This window comes from Astyanax mexicanus, chromosome 19 (assembly GCF_023375975.1).
Source record: "Astyanax mexicanus isolate ESR-SI-001 chromosome 19, AstMex3_surface, whole genome shotgun sequence".
Classification (NCBI taxonomy): domain Eukaryota; kingdom Metazoa; phylum Chordata; class Actinopteri; order Characiformes; family Acestrorhamphidae; genus Astyanax; species Astyanax mexicanus.
Window position 1 is genome coordinate 21,652,413 of NC_064426.1, and position 27,558 is coordinate 21,679,970.

Consider the following 27,558-nt stretch of genomic DNA (forward strand, 5'->3'; position numbering starts at 1 on the left):
ACCCAAGACCCCAGCACTGGAAGGTGAACGTGCTAACCACTAAGCCACCATGCTGCCTGAGGATTGGGAAGAAACTTTGGTTGAAAGGGGTTTCATTTCATTAGAAATAAAAATGAACCAATGACTGATTAAGGAATTTAAGGATTTGGGTAACTCTTTTACTCAAACTGAGTTTAACATTGAGTTAAATTTGAAAGAAAATTTTAAGCACTGGTTGCAAGTATGGATCATTTTATTTATTCTATGAGCTGATTGGTCATTAAACAGGACTGCAAATCAACACACCACTCTCTTCAGGAGTTTCATTTATTAATTAAATTTATTTAACATTTCCAAAAGATAAATCAGGACTGACAAACATAAGCATAGATTTTCCTTTTTTACGATTTTTACAGCTTTATTGTTCTCGCGTCTTCTCTGAAACGGCTGCACATCTCTTCCCGTCCTCCCATCTGGCTGATTAGAGCCTCTTCTATTGGCTGAAGTTTTAGTGGCTATATTTATGGAACGGATATAATGTGGCAGGGAGGAATTACAGTACATGTGTTTGCATGGACGCACATACACACACACACAAACACACACTCCCACACACTCATACACAATTTGAACAGATAAACTTCATTCGCCTGCATGCTGTCACCCTGTCGTATCACGTCAGTGTCAGCTCTTCACATTGTTGCAGTAGTTAGTGAGTGTGTGGAGGTGACCACTGAGGGGAAGCCACAGGAAAAGCTTGACCATGGGCTATTTGTCTGTGTCTCTCTATCTCTCTCTCTCGTTCTCTCTTTCTCTCTCTTTTCTCTCTCTCTCTCTCTTTTTCGCTCTGGCCCACTGCTTTCTCTCTGCACTGTTGTCAGTGGTCAAGAGAAGGCTAGAGGTGTGGACACACTTCTGTGAAGGCTCAGTGGATCTCCAGCAGCATTGAAACAATAGGCAAAATTAAAAAAATAATAAATAATAATAATAATAATAATAATAATGAGTGAGCTTCTCTAACATGGAAGATTAAAGGAAAAATCTGGTGTGAAATGGACTTGGGGTGTAGAGAAACATGATAATGAGCCCAACTTTTTTTTTTTTTCTCGAAAACCTCACTTTTGTTCGCTCCTAGCATTCCTAAATACAGCACTTTTAGCTGATGATCCTGGCAGGCTGCCATCTTGAAATTGCCAAACAGATGCATGAATTTTATCTGTTGCTAAAAAATATCTCTATAATATTCATGCATTTCAACTTTTTATTTATTATTATTATTATTATTATTATTATTATTATTATTATTATTATTATTATTATTATTATTTATTATATATATAGATGGATAAATATATATTTATTTACCTATATGTGCACTTTTAAATTTCTCAGTGCTTCATTTTAAATATCAGGGTTCTCCGAATTCTACAAATGAAGTGTGGAGCTACTTTAAGCTTGTTAATGGTGTAAAAAATAGCTAATTCTTTGCACAGGCAATGTTATGCTCGTTATCATGTTTCACTGCACCCCAAGTCCATTTTACAGCAGATTTCTCCTTTAAGCACGGATAGAGCCATTGCAGAAGATGAATGTTGTTTGATGTTTATCATAAGGGCAGATGTTTTTTTAAAGCATTAAATCTTTTTTAAATCATAATTAATTAAAATAATACTTCATTTCCCCTCATTGTCTCTGGGAGGAGAGACAAAATCATTGCTCTAAACGTTTTTGGAAATTATCTGGAAATGATCTAGAAACTATTGGTCTCTCCTGTCATGAGAGTTGTGTTTTGTGGCATTCAGTCTGTCACCTCAGTGAGCTAACCTAAAACTAGCTAGCTAAGAATATAAGAATGTTTTCCAAGAGGAGTCAAATTCAGCAGCATCAACATCAGAAATACACACGTTTCAGGTGAGTTAACAGTGACTGGTGAGCTTAGCTGTGGTTAACTTGCTGTTTTTAGCTTGCTGTGGTTAGCTAGCTATGCTTAGCTAGCTGTGGTTAGCTCATTGCGGTTAGCTTGCTGTAGTTAGCTGGCTGTGGTTAGTTTAGTTTGTTGTGGTTAACTTGTTATTGTTAGGTTGCTGTCATTAGGTTGCTGTGATTAGCTTACTGTGGTTAGGTCATTGTGGTTAGCTTGTTGTGGTTAGCTTTTTATAATTAGTTTGTTGTGGTTAGCTCATTGTGGGTAGCTAGCTGTGGATAGCTAGCTGTGGTTAGCTTGCTGTCATTAGCTTGTTGCAGTTTGCTTTCTGTGGTAAAATTGTTGTGGTTAGCTTGCTGTTGTTAGCTAGCTGTCGTTTGCTAGCTGGGGTTATGTCATTGCAGTTACTTTGCTGTTGTTAGCTAACTGTGGTTAGCTCATTGCAGTTAGCTTGCCATTTTTGCGTGCATAGTTAGCTTGTTGCGGTTTACTTACTGTCATTAGCTTTCTGTGGTTAAATTGTTGCAATTTTCTTGCTGTCATTGGATTTCTGTGGTTAAGTTGTTGTGGTTAGCTTGCTGTGGTTAGCTAGCTGTGGTTAGTTTGTTGTGGTTAGCTTGCTGTGGTTAGCTAGCTGTGGTTAGCTTGCTGTGGTTAGCTCTTTGTGGTCAGCTTGTTGTGGTTAGCTTACTGTGGTTAGCTTACTGTGGTTAGCTAGCTGTGTTCTAGCTTACAGTGGTTAGCTTGTTGCTAGTTTTTGGTTCAAAAAATAACATTCCACCTTAAATTTCGCAGCAGCCTCAGGTGAGAGAATGTAACTGCTGCATGATTTAAGGTGGAAAGGGAATTTTTAATTAGCTAGCTAATATACTTCTAATGATTTCTTTTTTGTTTGTTTGTTTTTTAACCTGCCTTGAGTGTACTGTACTGTACTTAACCATTTCAGAACTTTATGTTGACCTGCTGTGCTTAACAGAATGATTTGGCTACTCAGAATGAGCTACAAACATGCTAACATTTAAATAAACGATGTACGGGTTCGTTTGGGCATTCTATTGTCTAAGATAGCTTGAAAAAATAGTTCATATAGTTGCTGTAAATGGGAAATTAATCTTCTGAAATAAGCATGGTCATGGTCAAATGAGGGCGATTTTTGAAATGTATGTGTGGTACCCTGTATGGACCGGAGAGTTCCTATATCCTATAACTTTTTAATTGAATAGTTAAGATTAAATAACTCTTAACTGACTATTCAACTGTAAGGACACCATTGTATCGCACAAGGCCTTTCTTAACTCTTAAGCTGTATTCTTGATCACCTATTGGTCATCAATAATCATATCTCCACACTAGCAATTTTGCTCCTTATGTCACGCTTAGAGTTGAAAGTTCAAATAAATTCGCTACTGAATATCCAACATTTCCAGGAGTTTCAGGAATCTTACTGACACCAACTCAAACACCAACTTACCAATGCTAGCTGTCGATAACCTTAATACTAGCTATCTAGCTAACCTTAGTAACTCTGTTTAAACCTTCTGCAGTCTAAAAAAAAGTGATGTTTCTCCATATTTATATTAATATTTGCAATAATAAATCGAGTTGTGTCTCTTGACATGGAAAGCAGGATGGTTGGAACTATGGGTTCCAATATGGCCTCCCATATGGATGTCAGTGACGGGCATGGAAAGCCAACCCATCATAATGTGGTTTAAGGCGGGCTGTAATGATGGAGCCCATTTGGGAACCTAAGTACCACTCCACTTAGAGCCCATGCCCACCTGGAACCCACCTAGCCCACATTCCACCCATATAAGTCCCACATTAGCAACATTATTGACTCTATTGGTATCTAGCTGACACTGCAACTTCTTCAAACACCACTGCTACAAAAAACAGCACTGGCCACTAGAAAACCCAGCATACTGTATTTTGTGCAGCTATGGATGCTGGTATGCTGGTTGCCATCATTATAATATGTTAGCATATGTTGTGTTCGTCAGCTGGCATCACCTTGCTGGCTAAGCTGATAAACTAGCACCACACAGTCAATATAATAAATGAGCTGAAGTCAGCTAAAAAAAGCACAATGCTGGTCTAAGCTCTGTTTGGCTACGTTCAAACTGCAGGTAAATTAACCCAAATCCGAGGAATGTTCTCAACAAATCCCATTGTTATTTTAGACTTTTCACATTTTTCTTTTTAATATAACCTCCAGAATATCTTAAATTTTCTGAATAGTTTAGATTGCTAAACTGAAAAGTATGTGCGAAAAAGAACTGCTTCACATTTAGTTTCAGTTTCATTTCGCTAGCATCACAGAAGCTAGTAAAGAGCTCCGGTTACTGACAGCTAGGCTTATAAGCGATAATGTGTGCAAGGTTGCTGTAAAAGGGGTGCATAACTGAGCTTGGTTTCTTTAATTTAATTTTTTAAAAGCTTTTTATTGTCCTTTGACACTTCACTCATGACCTTCTGTGGCCACATTGAGCCATTTCTTTAAAAAGATCTTCAAAGTTGAAGTTCCTCTGATGTATGGCTTCTAACCTAACCAAAAGAGACAGCATTTTAAATATTGATTCTGTAGGTTGTTTAATTTTTTTGTCTTTTTCAGTGAACCTCTTGATGTGAAGTTCACTTTTAATTCTAATCTGGCTGTTCAGACTAAGGTTACGCAATTACTGTGTAACTGATACACAATAGGACATTGCTTCACATGAAGTTTTGGTTTCCTGTTTAACCTCACTTTGAGACCACCACGCCCATTAGCGTAGATATATTCACAAGAGCAACGATGCAGGCAGAAGGCGTGAGAATAGACTGTTGGTGGGGTGTAAGATAGCAATGAGCATCATGATAAGCCTTGTGCAGTGATATATGTAAGATATGGCAAGAAGTTTTAGATTTCAATGCCACAAAAAATATATATATTGTGTTCACATATGACAAAAAAGATCAGATTTGGGCCACATTTACCTTCTGTGTGAATGTAGCCTTGGTTTCAACAGGAAGAGTTAAAAGTAGATAACTTATTTATCTTACTCAACAAAACTCTGGATATAACCATCAGTTCAGCTCTGTCATAGATTTTCGTGTCACGTTTCACGTTTTTTGGGAAACCTACAGTATTTTGCTGTTTCTGATGCTCTCAAAACTTCTCAAAAGTAAACTATTCCTCAGTTTTCCATTCATGTTAATGAATATTACCCTGTTCTCACTCTGAGAGTATGATGTAATAAGCAAAAAAAAAATGGCCACCTTGTGAGTGTAGTGTGCGTTGTGTATCAAAACAGGACATTACACATTTGAGGTAGGGGTCAGGAGGTGGTATGCTGGGTGATTACCGTGCTGAAAAGGATGTAGAAGCATTAGCTAAACAAAAGGAAATGGCCTTTTTGAAACCGTGACTTTTATCTGAAAAGACGAAAAGGTACATCTGCTACTGTGATACAGACAGAGCACAACACGCGGCGAAAGAACGCAAAAGGGAAATTCGATGACCCGGTTCAACCCACAGGTAGTTCTTTAAGTTCTTCAGGAATGGGAAATTTCAAGAACAAATAGAAAAGCTACGTATGACACAAGCATTTTCATGGGCACAAGCATTTTTTAGTCATCGGAAATATGATTTTAACTAGAGCTAAACTCAATTTCAACTGATCCCTCAGTGAACAAAAGCAAGCCTTCGAAAAATATTCCTTTTTTTTTTTTTAGATCCATGAGGGACAGATATGTTGGAACATTCTTGCTTTTCATAGATAGATATTTGATATTCGTGGAAGCAAAGTGAGATATGCTAGGGAGAAGCACGAAGAAACGACAACGAGGAAAAGGATCTCTGCCAATCAAAGTCACTCCAGGAGTCTTGGAACGAGAAAGAAAAAGCCATATTCTCTTTTTGTTTTCACGACGAAAGACGAATAAGTTTTCATGTTCCTTCCTTTATTTTTTTTTTGGTTCAGTAAGGTTATTGATTCGAGGAAAAGAGAAGAAGTAACACCCTCAGTCCGACCAGAGCTTCTCAGTCCAGTCTGCTGTAGAAACTGCACTTTGAGCGAAACGATGGTTGAAGCAATGAAGAGATCCTGTGAAAATAAAGCAATTGGATGGTAAAGGTTCCTTCCACCTTTTCTTCTTCCTGCCATTCTGTCTCTCAAACTCTTCGTCTGCCCTCTTTCTTCCCTCGCTTTTTCTGCAGTTCAGTCGGCATAGAGGATGAAGCCCGAGAAAGTGCTGTATTTGTTGTTGTTGCCGCCGTGGGCTTTGCCTCCGTCCAGTTTGATGTAGACTTCATCTCCTGCATCCAGGTGAAGGATCACACTGTTGGAAGCGTAGTCGTAGTTTTGGTCAGCGTCCTGGGCTATGGCACTCGCTCTCACCTGAGAGAAAAAAGAGAAAGAAAAAGAGAGAGAAAGAGAGACAGTTTGATATTGATATTCGTAAAAGAAGTGTGAAGAAGAACCATTAAGACGAACCGAAACACCGTAGACCAAACTCATCTGATCAACAATGGAGAACAGAACAAAAACAAGCGTTAAAAGAAAAATAAAGAAAGAGAACATCATTCATTTGTCCTTATCTACTTCCTCCCGCTCAGAGAATCACAGCAGGCCTAGAGCTTATTATCCACGATTGTTGGGCACAGAGCAGAAGTACCCCCCGGTCTGGGCACCAGCTCATCGCAGGATACCACTCAAACCTAGGAGCAATTTTTCATTGCCAATTCACCCACCGCCCATGTGTTTTTTGGGAAGAAATCCACACAGACACAGGAGACCAACCACCAAACTCCTCACAGAAAGAGACCAGAGCATGGATCAAACTGACAATCCCAGCCTCCTGGAGCTGCGTGGCGCACGCAGTACCTGCTGAATCATTGTGCCATCTAACAACACTAATAAGACAGCGTATTTATAGAGCGCTTTTCACAGCATAATTATCACCTCAAATCGCAAACAATTACTGAAATCAATCAAAAGAAAAGTAATATGATGGAACATGAAAACGAAGATGAAGAGTTTTAATTACATTAACAAATGTATTAGAAGCACAACAGCAGATACAAGTTTTTCCACTGCTTTTTTTTGTAATCGACTTAATCTGCAGATCTACGATTATATCCGGGAACATCAACAGACAGACAGGACAGTGTAGTGTACGATTATTTGTTGTTATAAGTTTGCAGAGCTGCCAACAGGTACACACTATGGGTTTGTGCACTTGTGCCATGTGTCCATGTGTACCCAAAAAGCAGGGGTGTACATGCGTTGGGGGTGCGCCTCTATGTGGATAAATCACTGCCGAGATAGCAACGAACCTCTGAACAACTGTTGATCTCTGTCTAGGTTGTTTTCAGTCAGTGGCGCACCTGTGTTTTTCATTGCCAAGATAGCAATACACTAGAAAAGTACCTGAACACACCTCATTTTATATCAGTGTAGATATATTCAAAAGTGCTCTTGCTATTTAAAAGCGGAAGCGGAAGATGTGAAAATAGACTGTTTGCAAGGTGTAAGATAGCAATCAGAATCACAACGATGTTAAACCTTAATGCTGAGCAGGAGGACGTAACTTTACATCAGTATGATGTTGGCGTCTAAAATTTTAAACTTATTTCTGTTGTCACTATTTTATGTCTATAGACCCTTGCATTAGACATTGTTATGGTAAAAAGTAAAAATTAAAAGTATCCTAGAATCTACTGAAAGTAACTTTCAGCTTGTGTGAATGATTCTTATAATATACTTTGTCGTTTTTATTTTAATATAGGTACGTCAAACTGTCAAAATATGTTTCAAAATTGTCCTTGGGACCTGAATGTTTACCTGTCCTCACCTGTAGTAAGTACAACAAATGGAGGGCATGACAAAAAAATAATCGTGACTAATCAACTAATTGAACAAATAATTGTGAGTCGACTAATCTCACAATTATTTGTACGATTAGTTGATTAGTCACGATTATTTGTTTTTTTTGTCATGCCCTCCATTTGTACTTCCTAGCTTGAGTGTATTCTTGTGATTATACCAGTTACATATATTGAAATAGTTTGAGTTAAAGAGAAAGGGAAAATCTGATCTGTTTGGTTATAAAATAAACACTCCGAGAGTTAAAATAGTTCCATTGCTGCTCTGTTTGGCTTGTAAGTGCTGCATCGTAGCTAGGTTTCCTGTACGCGGGGAGTAATACATGGTGAGCTATGGTTACAGTGCATTACCGGCTGATTACGTCACTCAAAGAACGCCTCTCAGCCAATCACATTGCAGAGTCGGAACTAACTGTGGTATAATAGTCATTAGTTGCAGCCCTACATTGTTATGGAATAAAATTTTGGTTGGGCCACATGATAATCAGAATTGAGAAGATACTAGATTCAGTACAATGCAGCTGCGTACAATGTCCATTAGAAAACCTCATTCACGTTAAGATTTTCCATTCATAGGGGACTGAGTTTATCTCCAAGACATGCAATACTTTGAATCCAGGATCACACACACCCTCACACTTACATCCTCACACACCCACAGAGAGACACACTGAGATAGAAGATAACAATCAGTGTTAAGCAGAGCAGGACGAGGAGCAGAGGATTTAAACATGATCAGATTTAATAAGCCTGGATTTGTTTGAGCATTAGGGTTGGGCATGGGGAAATTGCAGAGGATTTCTCTAATCTGTTTGGCGAATGAGACTTTGAGCTGAAGAGGGCATGAATATGTACAGGTAGGCGCGGGCGTCGTCGGCGCTTTAATTCCGAGGTGAAATGTAGTGCACTTTAGAGTGAGTTTGGCACCTGCTCTCAGCTAGAGCCAGGCCTCAGCCGGAGTCTGGGATTCAGACAATCTGCAATTTTCTTAATTTTCTCTTTTTCAGAGGGGAGTCGTACGACTTTGGAAAATTAGTATTGGAGCATGTATGTGTGTGTGTTCGGGTGTGTGCGTGTGTGTGTGTGTGTGTGGGCATCCATATGACCTCTGTTATCTGTCTAATTAAAAGCTCTGTCTGGAAAGTTCTCTCAGACTGTAGGGTGAGCTGTGTGGGCTGGAGTGTGAAGTCAGTGCTGCACTGTGTGGGTCTGTGCGAGCATGTTTTCATATATTTCTGTGGTGTACAATATATGTCCTAATGTTGCTGGAAATCCCTTCTAATGAATGCATTCAGCTGCAGTCGTGCAAACGCACATACAAACACACACACACACACAGCTTATATTTAGTACCTGTAGAGAAATATTAACAATATAATAGGACTCTCTTTGGATAGATAGATAGACTACGTTGTAAATGAATACTGAAGTCATTCAGACCATGAAGGAACACATACAGTAAGTGCCTCTAATAGTATCTATCTATCTATCTATCTATCTATCTATGTATTAGGGGTGTCACGTTTTCGATATTTAATCGAAACTACGTCATGGTCTCGAGCCTCGAAGTCAAAAAGATGATCGAAGATTGTCACTGCTCAAAGAGCAGCTCTTTCTCCAGAGAATGTGAACATTCTCATCTTCTTAAAGAAAAACTTAAAATATAAAAATAACAGTTGTTTTGTCTACCCTGAAATATGTTAATAGTTTGGGTACCTTAAGGAGCATCTTTCTCTCAGATAAAGTTAATACTATATCTTTGTTAAAGAAAAAAACTCATTCTCAGGGATCGAGTCTTATTTTTCATGTTTAACTGTTATAGTAGGATAGAGTTCAGTTTGTTAAGGCTCTAACTGTTCTATTATTTTGTACATGACTGTTCCTGTATTTTTTTATTATTTATTTTATGTTACACATTGCTGTTTTAATAGTGCACACTGTTGCTACCAAAAAAAACACTAGATGGCATTACAAATATCTTAATAAAATGACTTAGTGGCTAATGTGGTGTATTACAGATCACTTTGCACCACTTATGTCAAGCCCAACTTTTGAAGTAAGATATTGTCAATTTGATAAATCAAACCAATGACTGACCATAGACTAATCTAAAACTGGCGTAGGCCTCTCTGCTGTAAAAAAAAAAAAGAAAATCGAGAACCGAATCGAACCGTGACCCTAAAATCGGAAATAAAATCGAATTGAGAATTTAGAGAATCGTGACACCCCTAGTAATCAGTTATAACACATACGTAGAAAGGGCAACAATATAGATGGCTGTGGGTTCACTATTTGGCAAACAACAGGTCATTGTTGCCCTTTCTACATATTAATGATTTTTAAGGCATTTACAACCTAATTAGTAACCATTAATAAACTAATTGTGAACCATTTATAAACCCTTTATAAAGGTAGTCTTTTTAAGTGGTACCGAACTTAACTTAACGTAAACGTGTTAAATAAGTGGAGACGGCTGTAAGCCTTAATCATCCAATAATAAAATAAATAAATGCTTAAAATAGATCACTCTGTGATGTGTAATACATTTATATAATATATGATTTTCACATTTTGAACTGAATTACTGAAATAAAGTAATAAATAAACGTTTTACTGATATTCTCATTTTTAGTTCTCTATATACTATAGAACAAAGCTTCTCCATATTCCTTGATGAGCTATTAAATAAAATCTCCATAAAATACATGTAGATTTGTGGGTGAACATGACAAAATTCTGTAGGTTCAACTTCAATACGTATACATACGTTTTTCTAAGCACATATGTATAAACCATCTGTCATACAATTATGTTAAACTAAAACTAGTGTGTGTGTGATGTATGGAACAAAATATGGATCAGAAATATATCCAAACACAGAAATATGTTTTACATGCATACCTACCCGTCCTCACACTCCCACCAGACACACCCAGCGCCCCCTCACTCCCAGACACACACATACATTTGTATTGCTTGAGTAAATAGCTGGATTGATTAGCAGGGCTCATCCTGCCACCTGTCTTATTGGCATGGCTTTTTGAGTGTGTGTAAGTGTGTGTGTTCGTGTGTTTGTGAGTGTGTGTGTGCCCATGTGTTTACATAGGCTGGCACAGCACACACTGGCAGAGGGGGTTTTCCCACAGGTTAGAGCCATATGGAGGTTGAGGCCGGGGTACGGTGGTCTTGGTGGGACACATATGGCTGTAGCCTTGGTGAGTGATGATGACTGGTGTGTCTCGTTGGTCAGCTGCCGCTGCTGTGTACACACACCAGCATGGGCTGACTGGTCACATGACCAGCCGGCCAGCCAGCCACTGCTGCCATTCCTCTGCAAACACCATTTAACAAACCGTCAGCCGAGATTTAGCACTGGGGCCAAATCACTCAACCGTTCAGCCATGCAGCACTAAAGCTCGGGCAGGTTTGTACTGAGCGCTACACTGCACACACACACACACACACACACAGAGGGTTAGTATGGGAAGATTACCAGAAACAATTTATCGTTACACATTTTGGGCCCACTTTAATAAGTGTCTCTAAAATCTGTAGTTACACATTAATAGCCATGTAACAACAGTTTAACTACAGGTAAAGTATGCATTATCACAGATTGATTATGTAATTACATATGTGTACAAAGCTAGGGTGCAAATTATACAATGATATGTATGAAGTATTTCTTCGGGGTGTAAATGGAAACCAGTAGAGCGCAGGTACATACTTCACAGCTTAAACTGAAATCCTACAAATGTCTCGCTTCCTTAATTTAACGTCTACAGCACGTAAAAGATACATTCACTACATCAGCTTATGTAGCACATACTACACAATAACCTTTATAATTATAAATAATATATTATACAGCAAAATCCACAGTTAATCCTGCAATAACACACACAGTGCTACTGGCTGCTATTTTTTCATCATCAGGAATCATTTGTTATTAAATTCTAAATAAATAGAAAATAATATAACTGAAAATCCCTTTTTGTCCCTCACCTCAGCCACATATTTTGACAATGCAACAATAAATGTTAAAGGGAGATGTAGGAATGCATTTATATAGCTTGGCTAATGCCTTTTTAAAAGCTTGGCTATTGTTCATTTTAAAAGCTGCCTAATAAAAAGATTAAAACTAAGTCTTACCTTAAAAAATTGTAATACACCAGTTTACAGTAAATTGAGTAGCCAAATTGGGAGAAAATGGAAAAAAAAATCTGAAATAAAATGAAAAAAAAGCTGTTTTTTTCATGAAATGATAAAATGTCTTTCTTTCAACATGTGAGTGTTCTATATTCTATTTTTAATAAATATGGATCTGGGAGATTTGCAAATCACTGCATTCTGCTTTTATCAAATTTATTTAAATATGCATCTAGATTTATTTTGGGATCAGGGACATACAGGGGTTGGACAATGAAACTGAAACACCTGGTTTTAAACCACAGTAATTTATTTCAGTTTACAGTTCTGGTGGAAACAGGAGAGTTGAGGTGCACATTGAATTCTGGCTTGATTTGAGCAGTCATGGTTTTATGTTTTTTGGATACAATCCGGGTTAGCACCCGAACATCCCTTTCAGACAGCTTCCTCTTGCGTCCACAGTTAATCCTGTTGGATGTGGTTTGTCCTTCTTGGTGGTATGCTGACATTACCCTGGATACCGTGGCTCTTGATGCATCACAAAGACTTGCTTGGTCACAGACAATTTGTTCTCTTATGTCACCCAATGTTGTGTGCATTGCAATATTTTGAGCAAAATTGTGCTCTTACCCTGCTAATTGAGCCTTTACACTCTGCTCTTACTGGTGAAATGTGTAATTAATGAAGATTGCTCACCAGGCTGCTCCAATTTATCCATGAAACCTCCCACACTAAAATGACAGGTGTTTCAGTTTTACTATCCAACCCCTGTATGCATTATTTTATGTACAGTCCTTTTACATAGAGAACAATGCCATGGTAAAAAAGCAAAATGACAGTTAGAGTCAAGCCAGATGTACTGAGCTAGTATAATAAAGAACACAGAGAAAAAGAGAGAGAGAGAGTAAAGGAGAGGGAAATTAGAGAGAAGTGTGGTTAAAGTGTCAATTGTTTAAAATCGAATAACTCTGCTCCTTTCTTCATCCATATTCTGCTGAAGCAGCGCTCAAAACAATCGCTTGCTATTGATTGGACACATTGTTTACTGAACGCATCCGCATCAGGGTGCAGCCCAGCCTGAGTGACATCGTCCAACATACTGGCTGCAATCCAACACGCACACTCGTTTTCTACCTGCACCGCTTCACTAGTGTCTGAATACATACCCAGTGTGCATTTAGGTTCTAGAATGCTTAAATACTGTGAACTAGTGTTTTAGTTTATTTTCCAGTGTATATTTATGTTCTAGAATGCTTAAATAGTGTGAACCAGTGTTATAGATTGCTTATCCAGTGTGTATTTATCTTCTAGAATGCTTAAATTGTGTGAACTTGTGTTTTAGGTTATTAATCTAATGTGTATTTTTGTTCTAGAATACTTAACTTGTGTACTGTTTTGAAACATTTAACACTTACGTGTTCTAGAAAAATGATCTATTGTCCACTTACATTCTAGAACACTTAACTAGTGTATATTTAAGTTTTCTAGCACACTTAACTAGGGTGTACATGCAGTCTACAACACTTACCTAGTATGTACTTGTGTTCTAAAACCCCTATCTAGTGTGTACCTGTTCTAGAACACCTATCTCGTTGCACTTGTGTTCTAGAACGATAAACTATAGTCCACTTGCATTCTGAAACACTTTGTCACTGTGTACTTGTGTTCTAGAACACTTAACTAGTGTGTACTTGCATTCTAGAACACTTATCTACTATGTACTTGCGTTCTTCAACAATTAACTACTGTCCACTTGCATTCTGAAACACTAAGCTACTGTGAACTTGCGTTCTAGAACACTTAACTGTGTGTATTTGCATTCTGCATTACTTATCTAGTGTGTACTAGTGTTCTAGAACACTTATCTAGTGTATACTTATGTTCTAGAACGATTACCTATTGTCCACTTGCATTCTGGAACAATTAATTAGTGTATAGTTGTGTTCTAGAACACTTGATTAGTTTATACTTGATTTTTAGAACGCTTATCATGTGTTCTAGAATACTTAGGGGGGAGAAAAGATTCTAAAATGTTCACCTAATGTACACTAGTGTTCTGGAATATTTACCCAGTGTGTATTTATGTTCAAGAATACTTAACTAGCGTACAGTTCAGTTTTGGAACATTTAACACTTAAGCGTTCTAGAATTAATAACTATTGTTCACTTGCATTCTGGAACACTTAATCAGTGTGTACTAGTGTTTAAGAACACTTAACTATTGTATATTTGTGTTCTAGATCATTTGCCTAGTGTGAACTTGTGTGCTAGAACACCTAACTAGTGTGTACTTTGTTTTGAAGCACCTAACTAGTGTGTACTTGCATTCTGGAACACTTATCTAGATATTGCTTGTGTTCTGGAACTCCTAACTACTGAGTACTTGCATTCTGGAACACTTCTCTAGTGTATACTTGTGTTCTAGACTGATTAACTGTTGTCCACTTGCATTCTGGAATGCTTACCTGGTGTGTACTTGTGTTCTAGAATGCTAAAATTGTGTGTACTTGTGTTCTAGAATGTTAAAGTTGTGTGAACTTGTGTTTACTGTGTTTACTTTCCAGTGTGTATTTATATTCAAGAATGCTTAAATATTATAAATTTGTGTCCTAGAACACGTGACTAATATATACTTGTGTTCTAGAATACTTGATTAGTTTATACTTGTGTTCTAGAACATTTGCCTTGTGTGAACTTGTGTGGTAGAACACCTAACTAGTGTGTACTTGCATTCTGAGACACTTATCTAGAGTGTACTTGTGTTCTGGAACTCCTAACTACTGAGCACTTGCATTCTGGAACACTTAATTAGTGTGTACTTGTATATTGGAACACTTCCCTAGTGTATACTTGTGTTCTAGAACGATTAACTATTGTCCACTTGCATTCTGGAACGCTTCCCTGGTGTGTACTTGTGTTATAGAATGCTAAAATTGTGTGTACTTGTGTTTCAGATTACTTATCCAATGTGTATTTATATTCTAGAATGCTTAAATATTATAAACTTGTGTCCTAGAACATGTGACTAATTTATACTTGAGTTCTAGAATACTTAACTAATATATACTTATGTTCTAGAAGACTTGATTAATTTATATTTCAGTTCCAGAGCGCTTAATTAATATATACTGGTGTTCTAGAAGATTAATTGGCAGGTTAACACTAGTCAGTGCTCTCACTGCAGTGCACTAGTAGTGAATCACTAGGCTGTATACAGAAAATTGGTACATGGTTTGGGACACAGCCAAATCCTTTTCTATCTGGATCCTTCTACAAACTTTCCGTCATACTACAGAGTTGTGTTTATTCACACACTATCACTTAGTCCAGCCAGGGTGTGTGTGTGTGTGTGTGTGTATGTGTGAAAGGGAGTGTGTGTGTGTTCATTAGGGAGAAGCAGCCGAGTGCTAATTATGAGCGGCAAAGTGAAAAAACAAAACAAATTGAGAGGTTCCTTTAAAGGCCACGGAGCAGAGCGAAAAATAGCAACTCCATCACTCTCTGATCACTCCCTGAGAGAGAGAGAGAGAGAGAGAGAGATAGATAGATAGATAAATAGATAGTTAGATATATAGATAGAGAGAGAGAAATAGAGACTGTGGGTTTAGTGTACACACTGCAGTTTTTCTTGCTAATGTTTGATTAATGTTGTCTTTTCATTTAGTTCTTGATCTACTTTACCCTTTACTCGTTTTTCCTCGTGTGAATAATGTCTCTCTCTTAAACAGTCGTACTTTCTTTTTATTTTCATTTAATTAGCTTTTTCATCTATATTCATCCTCCCGTTCGCTTTCCTTTATTTCACTTCATCACCTTCCCCGCTCTTTCGTGAGCTCTCTTCTCCTCTTTCTGTCTCATTCTTTGGCCTGTTTTCCACTGTAGGAATGATAATTCTGAGAACAGGGAGAATCTGTTGGTAGACTTTTTGCGATATCTCACCTTTCCTGGAAGTTACGGAGGTCTCCTGCATATTGACAGCAGCTTTCTGATCTTTGCAACTTATATAATTACATGGAATATTCTGGAAATCATTTTTTGTGACTGAAAAAAAAGAAAGAAAGAAAGAAAGAAAGAGAGTGAACACTTAATTAGTGTGTACTTGTGTTCTAGAACACTTAACTAGGGTGTACTTGTGTTTAAGAATGATTAACTATTGTCCAATTGCATTCTGGAACACTTAATTTGTGTGTACCTGTGTTCTTGAACAGTTAACTAGTGTGTACTTGTGTTCTAGAACACTTAATTAGTGTGTACTTGTGTTCGAAAATGATTAACTATTGTCCACTTGCATTCTAGTGCATTCTGGAATGCTTACTGTGAACTTGTGTTCTAGAACACCTAACTAGGGTGTACTTGTGTTTAAGAATGATTAACTATCATTCTGGAACACTTAATTTGTGTGTACCTGTGTTCTAGGACAATGAACTAATGTGTACCTGTGTTCTAGAACAATGAACTAATGTGTACTTGTTTTCTAGAACATTTGCCTAGGGTGAACATGTTCTAGAACACTTAACTAGTGTGTACTTGTGTTTAAGAATGATTAACTATTGTCCATGTGCATTCTGGAACACTTAATTTGTGTGTACCTGTGTTCTGGAACAATGAACTAATGTGTACTTGTTTTCTAGAACATTTGCCTAGTGTGAACTTGTTCTAGAACACCTAACTAGTGTGTACTTGTGTTCTAGAATTATAAACTATTGTCCACTTGCATCCTGGAACACTTAGTTATGGTGTACTTGTGTTCTAAAACATGTAACTACAGTGACTTAATTAGTTTAGGAACACTTAATTAGTTTGTATTTGTGTTCCTGAACACTGAACTAGTGTGTCCTTCTGTTCTAGAACACCTAACTAGTGTGTATTTGTGTTCTAGAACAATAAAATATTGTCCACTTGCATTCTGGAACACTTAACTAGCGTGTAATTGTGTTGTAGAACACTTGACCAGCATGTCCTTTTGTTCTAAAACAATGAACTAGTGTGTACTTGTGTTCTAGAACAGAGAGACTGCTCTGGTGCTGGTATAGTACTGATTTATAAGTGTAGGAATGTTCAAATCACAGCAAATTCTGGTTTAGGCTGGTCTAGTGCTGGTCTAGTACTGGTTCGCCCACGTATTAGTGCTTAAAACACAACAAATGCTTATTTATACTAGTCTAGAAATGATATTGTACTGATAAATCAATGCTTAAAGCACATCTGATGCTGCTGTAGTGCATTTACATCTGGATCTGAAACACAGTTTAGAAGAAAAGAGCACCTTTTTATGGACCCACCAATTTGTCTTGTGAGCAAAAGTATTGGAAAATATGACTATCAGGTGTTTTATTTCCCAGGTGTGTCTTCGTATATTGATTATTCAAACTAAGAAATAGTGCTGAAGGATTATGCTCAGTTTCAGATTTGGGTTTTGCCGGTACAGACAGTTCAGAATGGCCTGAAGAAGAAAGTCGTCACTGGTGTATTAAGTATCAGATAGACCATGGAAAACCATAGCAGTCAGAGACATCAGCAACAACCCACGAGTAAAAGGTTCACAATCTAATATTCATAGAAGATTTCATAAACTCAGAATATATATATATATATATATATATATAGAGAGAGAGAGAGAGAGAGAGAGAGTATACGTTTTACCTGCTAAAGAGGAGACTGAAGGGAGTGAAACAAACACCAACTGAAACAGGCTGCAGAAATAAAGGAATTGGCCTTACAATTTCTTTACTTTTAGAGGGGACAGCAAAACTCAGGCAGGTCTTAGTTCTGGTACAGTACTGGATAACCAGTGTAACAGTGTTTAAATCATAAAAAAAATACTGGTTTATGTTGGTCTCATGATAAAATAGTCCTGGGTGACCAAAATACTAGCATACTAGCTTGTCTTTTGCTGTTGTTGACCAGTGGTTGAACAGTGTACCAACATTTAAAACGCAAGAAATGCTGATTTATACTGGACTGCTGCTGGTGTTGGTACTGGTTGACCGCCATACTGATGAGTTCACCAGTGTTCAGGTAAAAGCTGGTAAAAGTTAAAATGCTAGCCGCTCTGCTGCTGCTGGTGTTGTTGAAATGTGTATTGAGAGGAAAAGGCAAAAGGGGGAAGCTCAGATGGAGGTAAACGAGTGCAGACGATCGATGGCTGAGGTGAGACGAGCAGTCAGTCAGCAGGGGAAAGAGGGATGAAGAAGAATGGAGGGAAAAAGAGACGAGTGGAAGACGGACACACACACAAGCACACACGCCATCTGCCCACTGCCTGTCCTCTATACTCTCCCTGCGCTCCCCTATAGCGTCCTGTTGTCACTTGCCATTGTCTCTGAGTCATCAGCTTCTCCTCCAGGGTGAATACACAACGCGAGGTGTGATAAGACCAGATTTTGGGCTCATTGTAGTGAAATGCACACTTCCCCTAAGCCTAAGCTGTGTGGTTCACAAACTCTGCAGTACAGTGACTTGCAAAAAGTATTCACGCCCCTTGTGAACTTTTTCACAATTTGCCACCTTACAGTCTGTGAAGTGAAACATAAATGGTAGATGGTTTTCAAAAAGTATTCAGCCCCCATATATGAGTACTTTACAGAGCGGGTCTTTTGGGGTATGTCTCTACCAACTTTTTGCATCTAGAGACTGAGATTTTTGCCCATTCTTACGTGGTTTCCACCCAAAACAGCTCAAGCTTCACCCCCATTGGATGGAGACAATCTGTGAACAGCAATTTCCATGTCTTGCCACAGCTGTAATCTCTAAACTATACCACTTTAGCTTTGGCTGTATGTTTTGGGTCATTGTCTTGCTGGAAGGTGAATCTCCTTCCTAGTCTCAAGTCTTTGGCAGCCTCCACCAAGTTTTCTTCCAGATTTTCCCTTTATTTTAGCTCCATCTTCCCATCAGCTCTGACCAGCTTCCCTGTCCCTGCTAAAGAAAGCAACTCCCCAGAGCACAATGCTGCCACCCCCATGTTTCACAGTGGGGATGGTGTGTTCAGGCTTTGCATTTATTTGGCCAAAAAGTTCAACTTTGGTCTCAACTGACCACAGAACCTTCTTCCATGTGTTTGCTGGGTCTCCTACATGGCTTGTGGCAAACTGCAAACTTGCCACTCTTCCATAAAAGCCTGATTTGTCCAGTGCTCTCCTTAATCGATGCTCCTTGCTGGCGTGTCTTGATAAAGTGTAGTTGTAGAATACTTTTTCCAGCTTTTTACTTTTTTAAGCAGGATTAGACTATAAAAACAGATCCCAAGCTTTCAGCAACACAAGAAGCACTGTTCAATCCATCATCCAAAAACGAAAAAAAAAAAACATATTCTACAACTGCAGACCTACCAAGACATGGTCATCAACCAAAAGGGACAGATCGAGCCGGGAAAGCACTGGTAAGAGAAACAGCCAAGAGGCCCATGGTCACTCTGGAGGAGCTGTAGAAATCCACAGCTCAGGTGAGAGAAACTTTATACAGGACAACTATTAGTTGTGCACTCCACACTCTCCACACTCTGGTCTTCATGGAAGAGTGGAAAGAAGAAAACCATTGTTAAAAGTTATATGTATAAAGTTTGTGGTTGCAAGGTGACAAAATGCCATTGAATTCCTTCTTAGTACCATAGTACCTTGAGCTGTGGACCGGTGGACATGTGTTCTCTAGAATGTTGGTGCTTTATCCAATCCAATGCTAGTCTACAAAACTTTCTTTCTCAAGTGTTAATTACCGAAGGTCATCTCGACTTGCGTTGTGACCTGCAGCACACCTGGAAGCAGCCAAACGACAGCTTGAGCATCTCTCCACCAGACAACTTACATTTCTCATTCTGAGCACCTGTGAACGACACTACTGCTATTAAAGTCACAATTACACAACTATCACACCTCAGAACCGCAGCCGTCACACATCACATCTCTTTATCATTCTCTCTCATTTTCTGAGAGGTGAAAATAAAGAAAGAAAATAAAGAATGCAGCATAAATATTAATTTAGTACATTTTTTTTATCCACTTATTCTGAGACAGGGATGCAGTGGGTCCAGATTGTACAGAGGAGAATGCACAATATTTCAAAGAGTTCAAGACCAGAGCAAGGACCAACCATGGTAATCCAGGTAATCCAGAATCATAGTCAAAAACAGGCAAGGTCAAAACCAGAAAATAAACAGAAAATACCACAAATTGCGAGAAAGTCCAGGACGATAATGAGGTAGGCCAGGTACACGAAAATCCATAAATGGGTCAAAAAGAATAGACAATACATAGGTAAGGTAAAGGCTTCAAATAGAGGGACAGTACCAAATCCTATACTCAGCGGGTAGTTGAGTGAGTTAAGTGCAGGGGTAAATATAGTGAGGGAAAAGGTGAAATCTACTCAGGTGATTGTGATCTGGGAGTTCTGTCATGTGATCAGTCATGTAAGGGGGTGAATGGGTGATGTGTGTAGTGAATTCTGGGAAACTGAGTCCAAAGCTGGGAGATAACTGGTGTATACACAGGTGCAGAGGGAAAAGGAAGGACGAGTGTGACAAAAGCTTACAATATCCATCATTAGTAATGTATTTGTTATTAATTTAATAAAAATGACATTGGAATAGGAAAAGATGCTGCGGTACTATTCAAATAAATATGGACTGGTGGATTGGTGAAGTATGATTGGTCACTCCAGAGAACACCTCTCCATGTCTGCTTCAGAGTTCAGTGGTGGTGGAAGTGATTGGATCACCTGAATCCAATGATTTGGGTTGGGGAGTGAATACTTTTGCCAATAAAGTGAATAAAACAGTTAAAACTGGAGTCTCTGGAGCTGTACAGTTCACACACTACCTTATGCACAGTGTTAAAAAAGTTAAAATGAACTAAATAAATGCATTTAAACTAGTAAAAAGAAAGAAGAAGAAGAAAAAACGAATCAAGAAATGTAAAAAAAAATCTGACGTAATAAATGTAGTCAGTATGAATAATCAGCCTTTGGATAATCCATATGGCTCCATATCAGTTATTATTGGGTGATGGTTCTGAGATGAAGGCAGCAGAGTATGAATATTCAGGCTGGTATTTCTCCTGATCTGTGATCCGGCCTGGATATAACATGATCTGCTGAAATTTGCAGAGCTCCTTTAGGTCACCGGTGACATTTCCACACCTGCCGGCCAGTCAGCCAATTGGAAGGCAGAGAGGTTTGACAGCCGTTCAGCTTCCAGGAGCAGATGAGAGAGAAATAATTATGCTAGTGCTAATTGTGATTTTATCACATACTGTGCTGCATGTGTAAATTGCACGTGGCTTTTAAACTTTTTTGACTGCAATATCTGCTGTAAATTATGCTGATTATAAACTATTATAAACTGTGTTATTGATATACATCATCATCCAAAAATGTATTGGAAAGTGCTGGATTGATGTGATGATGTTTTGAGGGAGACATTAAAAGATAAAAATAGACTGATATGGGCAATAATGATTGACATAGTGTATTACACGTGTAATGCATGTGTAATGCAATGTTAGACAGCTCAGCATGTTGTAACGAGTTGTAGAGGTTCCTAATGGCGTCCTGCACTGATCAATCCTGTGCAGCTTGAACTTTAACACAGATTTTTTTGGTAGTGGTTTGGTGTTAATAGTGTGTCAAATAGCATCCCATATATATTTTTAATCAGGTATATACTGTATAACGCAGCTTCAAGGCAATTTCTTGAGATGGCAGCAGTATGTGGACAAGCAGATCCGAGGGTGTTCCCAAGGTGTCAAGATTGAGTGTTACCTGACCCTTAAAACTATTGGGTACCAATTTAACGAAGCCTTATCTAGATTGGAGGAGACTGTGGCTTGTTTGAAGCTATGATTTCCATTGTAACTCCAATGATCTCATTCGAACAAACGTCTTGAGGACAGTTTAAGATACAGAAGATTAGGATAAAAATGCTACGGCAAATGTAAATCGGCTCGGCTCGTTTTCATGAAACGGCAATGAAAATATCGTAAAGCTTGTAAAGAGTGTGTTTGAAATCAGATTACTGTACTAAGTAACAGATGTTGAACAGGTAGGCAACCAAACGCTGAAACAGAGGGACTTTAAATACACAAATGGAGAATGGGAAAGACCTGGGATTGCTGATGATGAGGGGGCGGAGCTAGAAATGAACACAGGTGGGAGCACTGAAGACGTGTGGAGACAAGGTGAGACTTGGAGAGCCATGTGCTAAGGACAACAAACAAAGGAGGGGAAAAAAAACATGGAGGTTGGAAAAGGACAAGACAAGGATGTGACAACTTAAGACAAAAATAAAAAAAAGAATTAAAACAAAATAAAGCAGCAACATCTGAAGACAGCTGCAGTAAAGGCCTGGCAAATCATCATAAAGGAGGAGACCAGTGTTTGGTGATGTTGGTTCTCAATGAAGTGTAAAAAAAATGGGATCATTTGTCCAATTAATGGTCAAATATAAAAATGGTTGCCATTCCTTTTGTTCAACCCCTTGATACTGATATTCGATAATTAGTTCCACCACCACTTTTTCACAATTTGAAACCCAACTAGTCAAGAGAACACAGTTCCACTGCTCCACAGATCAATGCTGGGGGGCTTCATACCCCTCTAGATGACACTCAGTGGGCAGTGGGCACGGTGACCTTATGCTCATGTGAGTAAAAGGGTCTAGAGTATCTAATTCTATTTGAAAAGCTTCTCTTTGGAGGTAATATAAAATGTGTGTGTGTCTGGTTTCATGGGTTCACTGGGGACTGATCTGTCTCTCTCTCTCTCTCTCTTTCTCTCTCTCTCGCCCTCTTTCCACCCCTCCTCTCTCTTTATTCTGTATTTTTTTCCCTTCTCTTTGTTTACCTTCCTGATTAAATCTGGTGAGTCTAATATCGATGTGCAAACAAAGGATGCTATTCTGAATCCGTGGTGACGAGCGTCCAGTGCATATTAATATCAAATAATCCACCCTTAGCACACACACACACACACACACACACACACACACACACACACACACAGGCAGTGCGGGAGCCTTATTAGAAGGTTAGCGCTCGGTGCCCGGGGGAGTGTGTGGGATTTGTTGGAGAGGATTTTGATGAAACCAGTTTTAATCTTTTCGCTGTGTGGTTTTTTTTTTTTCGATTTTTTTTTTTTACTTTTTTAATATTGGTCTCTTCTGGGATCGCGGACTTCCAGTGGCGTCTGGGTTTGGATATCATTACAAGGGTAATTAAAAAGCTATTGGTTGGCTGTTGAAACCTGAGCTTGTACGGACTTAACGGAGTCTTATCTAGATTGAAGGAGACTGTGGCTTGTTTGAAGCTATGATTTCCATTGTAACTCCCCTGATCTCATTTGTACAAACGTCTTGAGCACAGTTTAAGATGTGCAAGATTAGTATTAAAATGCTACGGCAAACGTAAATTGGCTCGTTTTCTTAAAAAACGCCAACGAAAAGATCACTTCCTGCTCCAAGCTGGTTCAATATTTCTAAATCTGGTAAAGAGTGTGATTAAAAACAAATTATTACGGTCAAAAAAACATATCTGCATGGTTCCAAAATTGCTGAGAGAAAAGATTAAAGATCAGTTAAATTACTTTATCAACAGCTACCAAAAAACAACTGAAATGGGGTTATATATATGTAAAGCTTCAGCGGAACATCCAAGAATATACAGGCAACTGAGATTTACATCTAATTAGTCTGGTTTTAGGCTATAAAACAATGCTAAAGCTTCAAATTTAAAAGTCACTCTGGGTGGTAATGCCTTCTATGATATATTCCACACCTGATACTGGATCAGTCACAAATTAACTGCTATGATTTCCATTGTAACTCTACTGATCTGATTTTTACAAACGTCTCGAGGACAGGTTAATATACGCAAGATTAGTATAAAAATGTTACGGCAAAAGTAAATTGGCTCATTTTCTTAGAAAACGCCAACGGAAAGATCACTTTCTGCTCCAAGCCGGGTCAATATTTCAAAAGCTCATGAAAACAGCTTATTACGGTCAAAAAATATCTAGACGGTTCCAAAACAACTGAGGGGAAATAAGGAAACTAAAGGAAACTAAAACATTAAAAATCAATTCAATTACTTTATCAAGCAGATACCAAAAAACAACTTAAAATAGGGTCAAAAACATCTTCATTCCTGAGTTCTATTTACGCAATGCTTCAGTGGAACATCCAAGAATGTACAGTAAACTGAGGTTTAATGCCAAAGTCTAAAAGTTAGGAGCAGTTTGCAACAGAAAAGTTGAGATTAAAGTACAATTTTAAGCAAGATAGGGGCTGCGTCCAGAAACCCCCAGTGTCTACTTTTTCACACCGATCCTCCTCCTCTCCTTCGTGACCTGGAAACTGATTGCGTGACGCCATCTTGCTGCCTGTCCGAATACCGTAGGAGACAAAAGAAGCCGCTTAATATTCTCCAGAAACTTTTGCTCCTCCCACTCTTTTACTCCTCCTCTCCTACCCTGGAAGAAGGTGGAGGAATGGAGGAGAGGAGAGAAGAAGGAGGAATGGATGGCGTGTTCGAGGAGGATTTTAAGCGGCTTCTCTCGTTTCCTCTGGTAATTGGAGAGGTGTCAAGATGGCGTCAAGAAATCAGTTTCCAGGTTACGGAGGAGAGGAAGAGGATCGGTAGGAAAAAGGACACTTTTGAGGTTTCTGGAGCCGAAGATGCTTCCAATAAAGGATACATAAGAGCATCCTACTCTGAAAGACTTTTAAGGATTTTCAAATGACATCACTGCATCCACGCCCACAGAGCACGCGAAAACAGAGAAGGCAAGGCACAAATATACATCATAAACGTATTAATTAACTAGGTTCCTTATCTAATTAAACAACAAGTGAAGCAGTAATATAATTTATAGTTTAGTTTAGCTAACACGCTCTTCTTTTGCCACCTGGCTTTATATATTGGAACTGAGCTTAAATGTTATTTATGCAGTTAACACAACTGACCACATATATATTATTTAAACTACCGGTAATATTTTCTCACTTCAACATGTATGCAAAATGTAATCATTTTTATTATACTTAATATTTATTGTTTATTATTATTTGTTAGTTGTTTTATTACATTCAATTAAATCATATTTCACTTTTAATATTAAAGCTGTGATTGGCTGGGCAGTATCCATCATGTGCTGAAAGTGAGGGTTATGGATGACTGCGTCCAGAAACTTTTCCTACTGCTCCTTCCCTCTCCTCATCTCCTGCCCCAGAAGAAGGTGGAGGAATCGAGGAGAGGAGGAATGGAGGGAAGGAGCTGTAATTGGGGAAATGGAACAGCTGATCTCTTTTAGATAGGATGTTGACTACCGATGCACTGAGCCAATCACCACGCTCACTTTCAGCACAAGCTGGATACTGCCCAGCCAATCACAGCTTCAATATTAAGTGAAAGTGAAATATGATTTCATTGAATGTAATAAAACAAATATTAGTTTGAACAGCATCAATGGAACATTACTATCACACACAGCTAAATAGTCAGATATTCCTATATAATCATGCTTATTCCCAGGCTTTTTAGGCCGCATTTCTCCAGCCAGTGAAGCTGGCAGCCCTGTCTGACCTCAGCCTTATGAGGGTTTCCTCTTCAGTCTCTAAGTAAAACAATAAATAAATTATAATAATAACTATATATAAAAATATATCACTGCTTTACTGGCTGTTTAATTAGATAAGGAACCTAGTTATTTAACATGTTTATGACGTACATTGTACATTGTGTGTTACCTTTTCCATTTTCGTGTGCTCTGTGGGCGTGGACGCAGTGATGTCATTCAAAAATCCCTAAAAGTCCTCCAGACTAGGATGCTCTTATGTATCCTCCGTTGGAAGCATCTTCGAGGAGGATTTTAAGCGGCTTCTTTTGTCTCCTACGGTATTCGGACAGACGGCAAGATGGCGTCACAAAATCAGTTTCCGGGTCATGGAGGAGAGGAGGAGGATCGGTAGGAAAAAGAAGACATTTTTGGGGTTTCTGGACGCAGCCATTGGCTCAGTGCATGGGTAGTTAACATCCTATCTAAAGGGGATCAGTTGTCCCATTTTCCCAATTACAGCTCCTTTCTCTCCATTCTTCCTCCTCCTCTCCTCTCCTCGATTCCTCCACCTTCTTCCGGGGTAAGAAGGGGAGAAGTGGTAAAGGAGGAGTAGGAGAGGAGGAGTAGCAACATACTATATCACAGCTAAGACATCATGAAATGTATACTACATGTATTTCTACATTCATCTATTTCAATCAGCCACAACTGAAATATAATAAATAGGAAGTTTCAAAATGCTTTTGTTTCGTCTACCATTTTTTAAGACGCTTGTGTGAAACAGAAAAAAAAAAGAAAGAAAGAAGTCTTCTCGACAGAGCCAGGGGTCGCCATTATCTGAGGTCAGCATGACCAACCCGAGTGGAGCTCTCTTTGGTCAGATCTGAAAAGACCCTACTTTCATTAAAGGGCTCTCTGCTTCCTAAAGTGGCCGTGCCCACATGGTGCACGCCCGTGGCTCGGTGTGGAGCACGGCCCGCATGCCCTTCAGCTTTTATCTTCGCCTTATGATCCTTTCTGGTGCAGCTGATGATCTTGGGTGCAGTCCTTGGCTCTCTGAGAAGCAGCTATGTGCCTAATCATTCAGTAACGAGCACCTGGGCCTCCACCTCGCCGTTTACTGCCGCCCATCAAAACCGCTCTCAGCTACGACCACTGAATCAGAGGAGAACATTACTGCGAACGTGCAGGAGCTGCTCGTCATTTTAATCTTCTTACATTTGCATTTCCGTCATCCCGCTGTTTTTAACCCTTTAAGGCCTGAGAGCGCAACAACCCCAGGAGACTCCTGCTCACAGCAGCAAATTTTACATGCATGGTACTGGTGCTAAAAAAAATGTCTTACTGTACCTATTGACACTGTTTTAGTATGTCTCATTTACAGGCGTTAGACAATGAAACTGAGACCACAATAATTTATTGTGGTAACAGACAGTTCTGGTGGAAACAGGAGAGTTGAGGTGCACATTGAATTCTGTCGTGATTTGGGCAGCCGTAGTTTTATGTTTTTCGGATACAATCCGCATTAACACCCGAACGTCCCTTTCAGACAGCTACCTCTTGCATCCACAGTTAATCCTGTTGGATGTGGTTGGTCCTTTTTGGTGGTATGCTGACATTACCCTGGATACCGTGGCTCTTGATACATCACAAAGACTTGCTGTCTTGGTCACAGATGCGCCAGCAAGACGTGCACCAACAATTTGTCCTCTTTTGAACTCTTTTGTGCTCTTACCCTGCTAATTGAACCTTCACACTCTGCTCTTACTGGTGCAATTATTGAAGATTGGCCACCCTTCTCCAATTTAGCCATGAACCCTCCCACATTAAAATGACAGGTGTTTCAGTTTCATTGTCCAACCCCTGTATTCACACTGTATTAAGATCTTCACCATTCTCCTATCATTCACACTTTCTCACTTATTCACACATTCTAGGATCTTCTTCCTCAGTACCAAATTCACACTGTTTTAGGAGGTCTTGCCTATTCACACTGTACTAAGATGTTCTTCCTCGTTCCCCCATTAACACTGTTCTAGGATCTTCATCCCCCCTCTCCCTATCACACTTTCTCACTTTTTCACACTAATATTCTTCC

The 27,558-nt window shown here is 38.9% G+C and overlaps 1 protein-coding gene across 1 annotated transcript in view; it reads right to left on the reverse strand.

Moving 5' to 3' along the window:
* Positions 1–300: 300 nt before the first annotated feature.
* LOC103030502 (C1q-related factor) overlaps positions 301–27,558 on the reverse strand; it is a 73,579-nt gene continuing 46,321 nt past the window's right edge. The window contains exon 2 of the mRNA XM_007256387.4: positions 301–6,282. Coding sequence (XP_007256449.3) covers positions 6,103–6,282 — 180 coding nt within the window. The 3' untranslated portion in view covers positions 301–6,102. The remainder of the gene's footprint in view (positions 6,283–27,558) is intronic.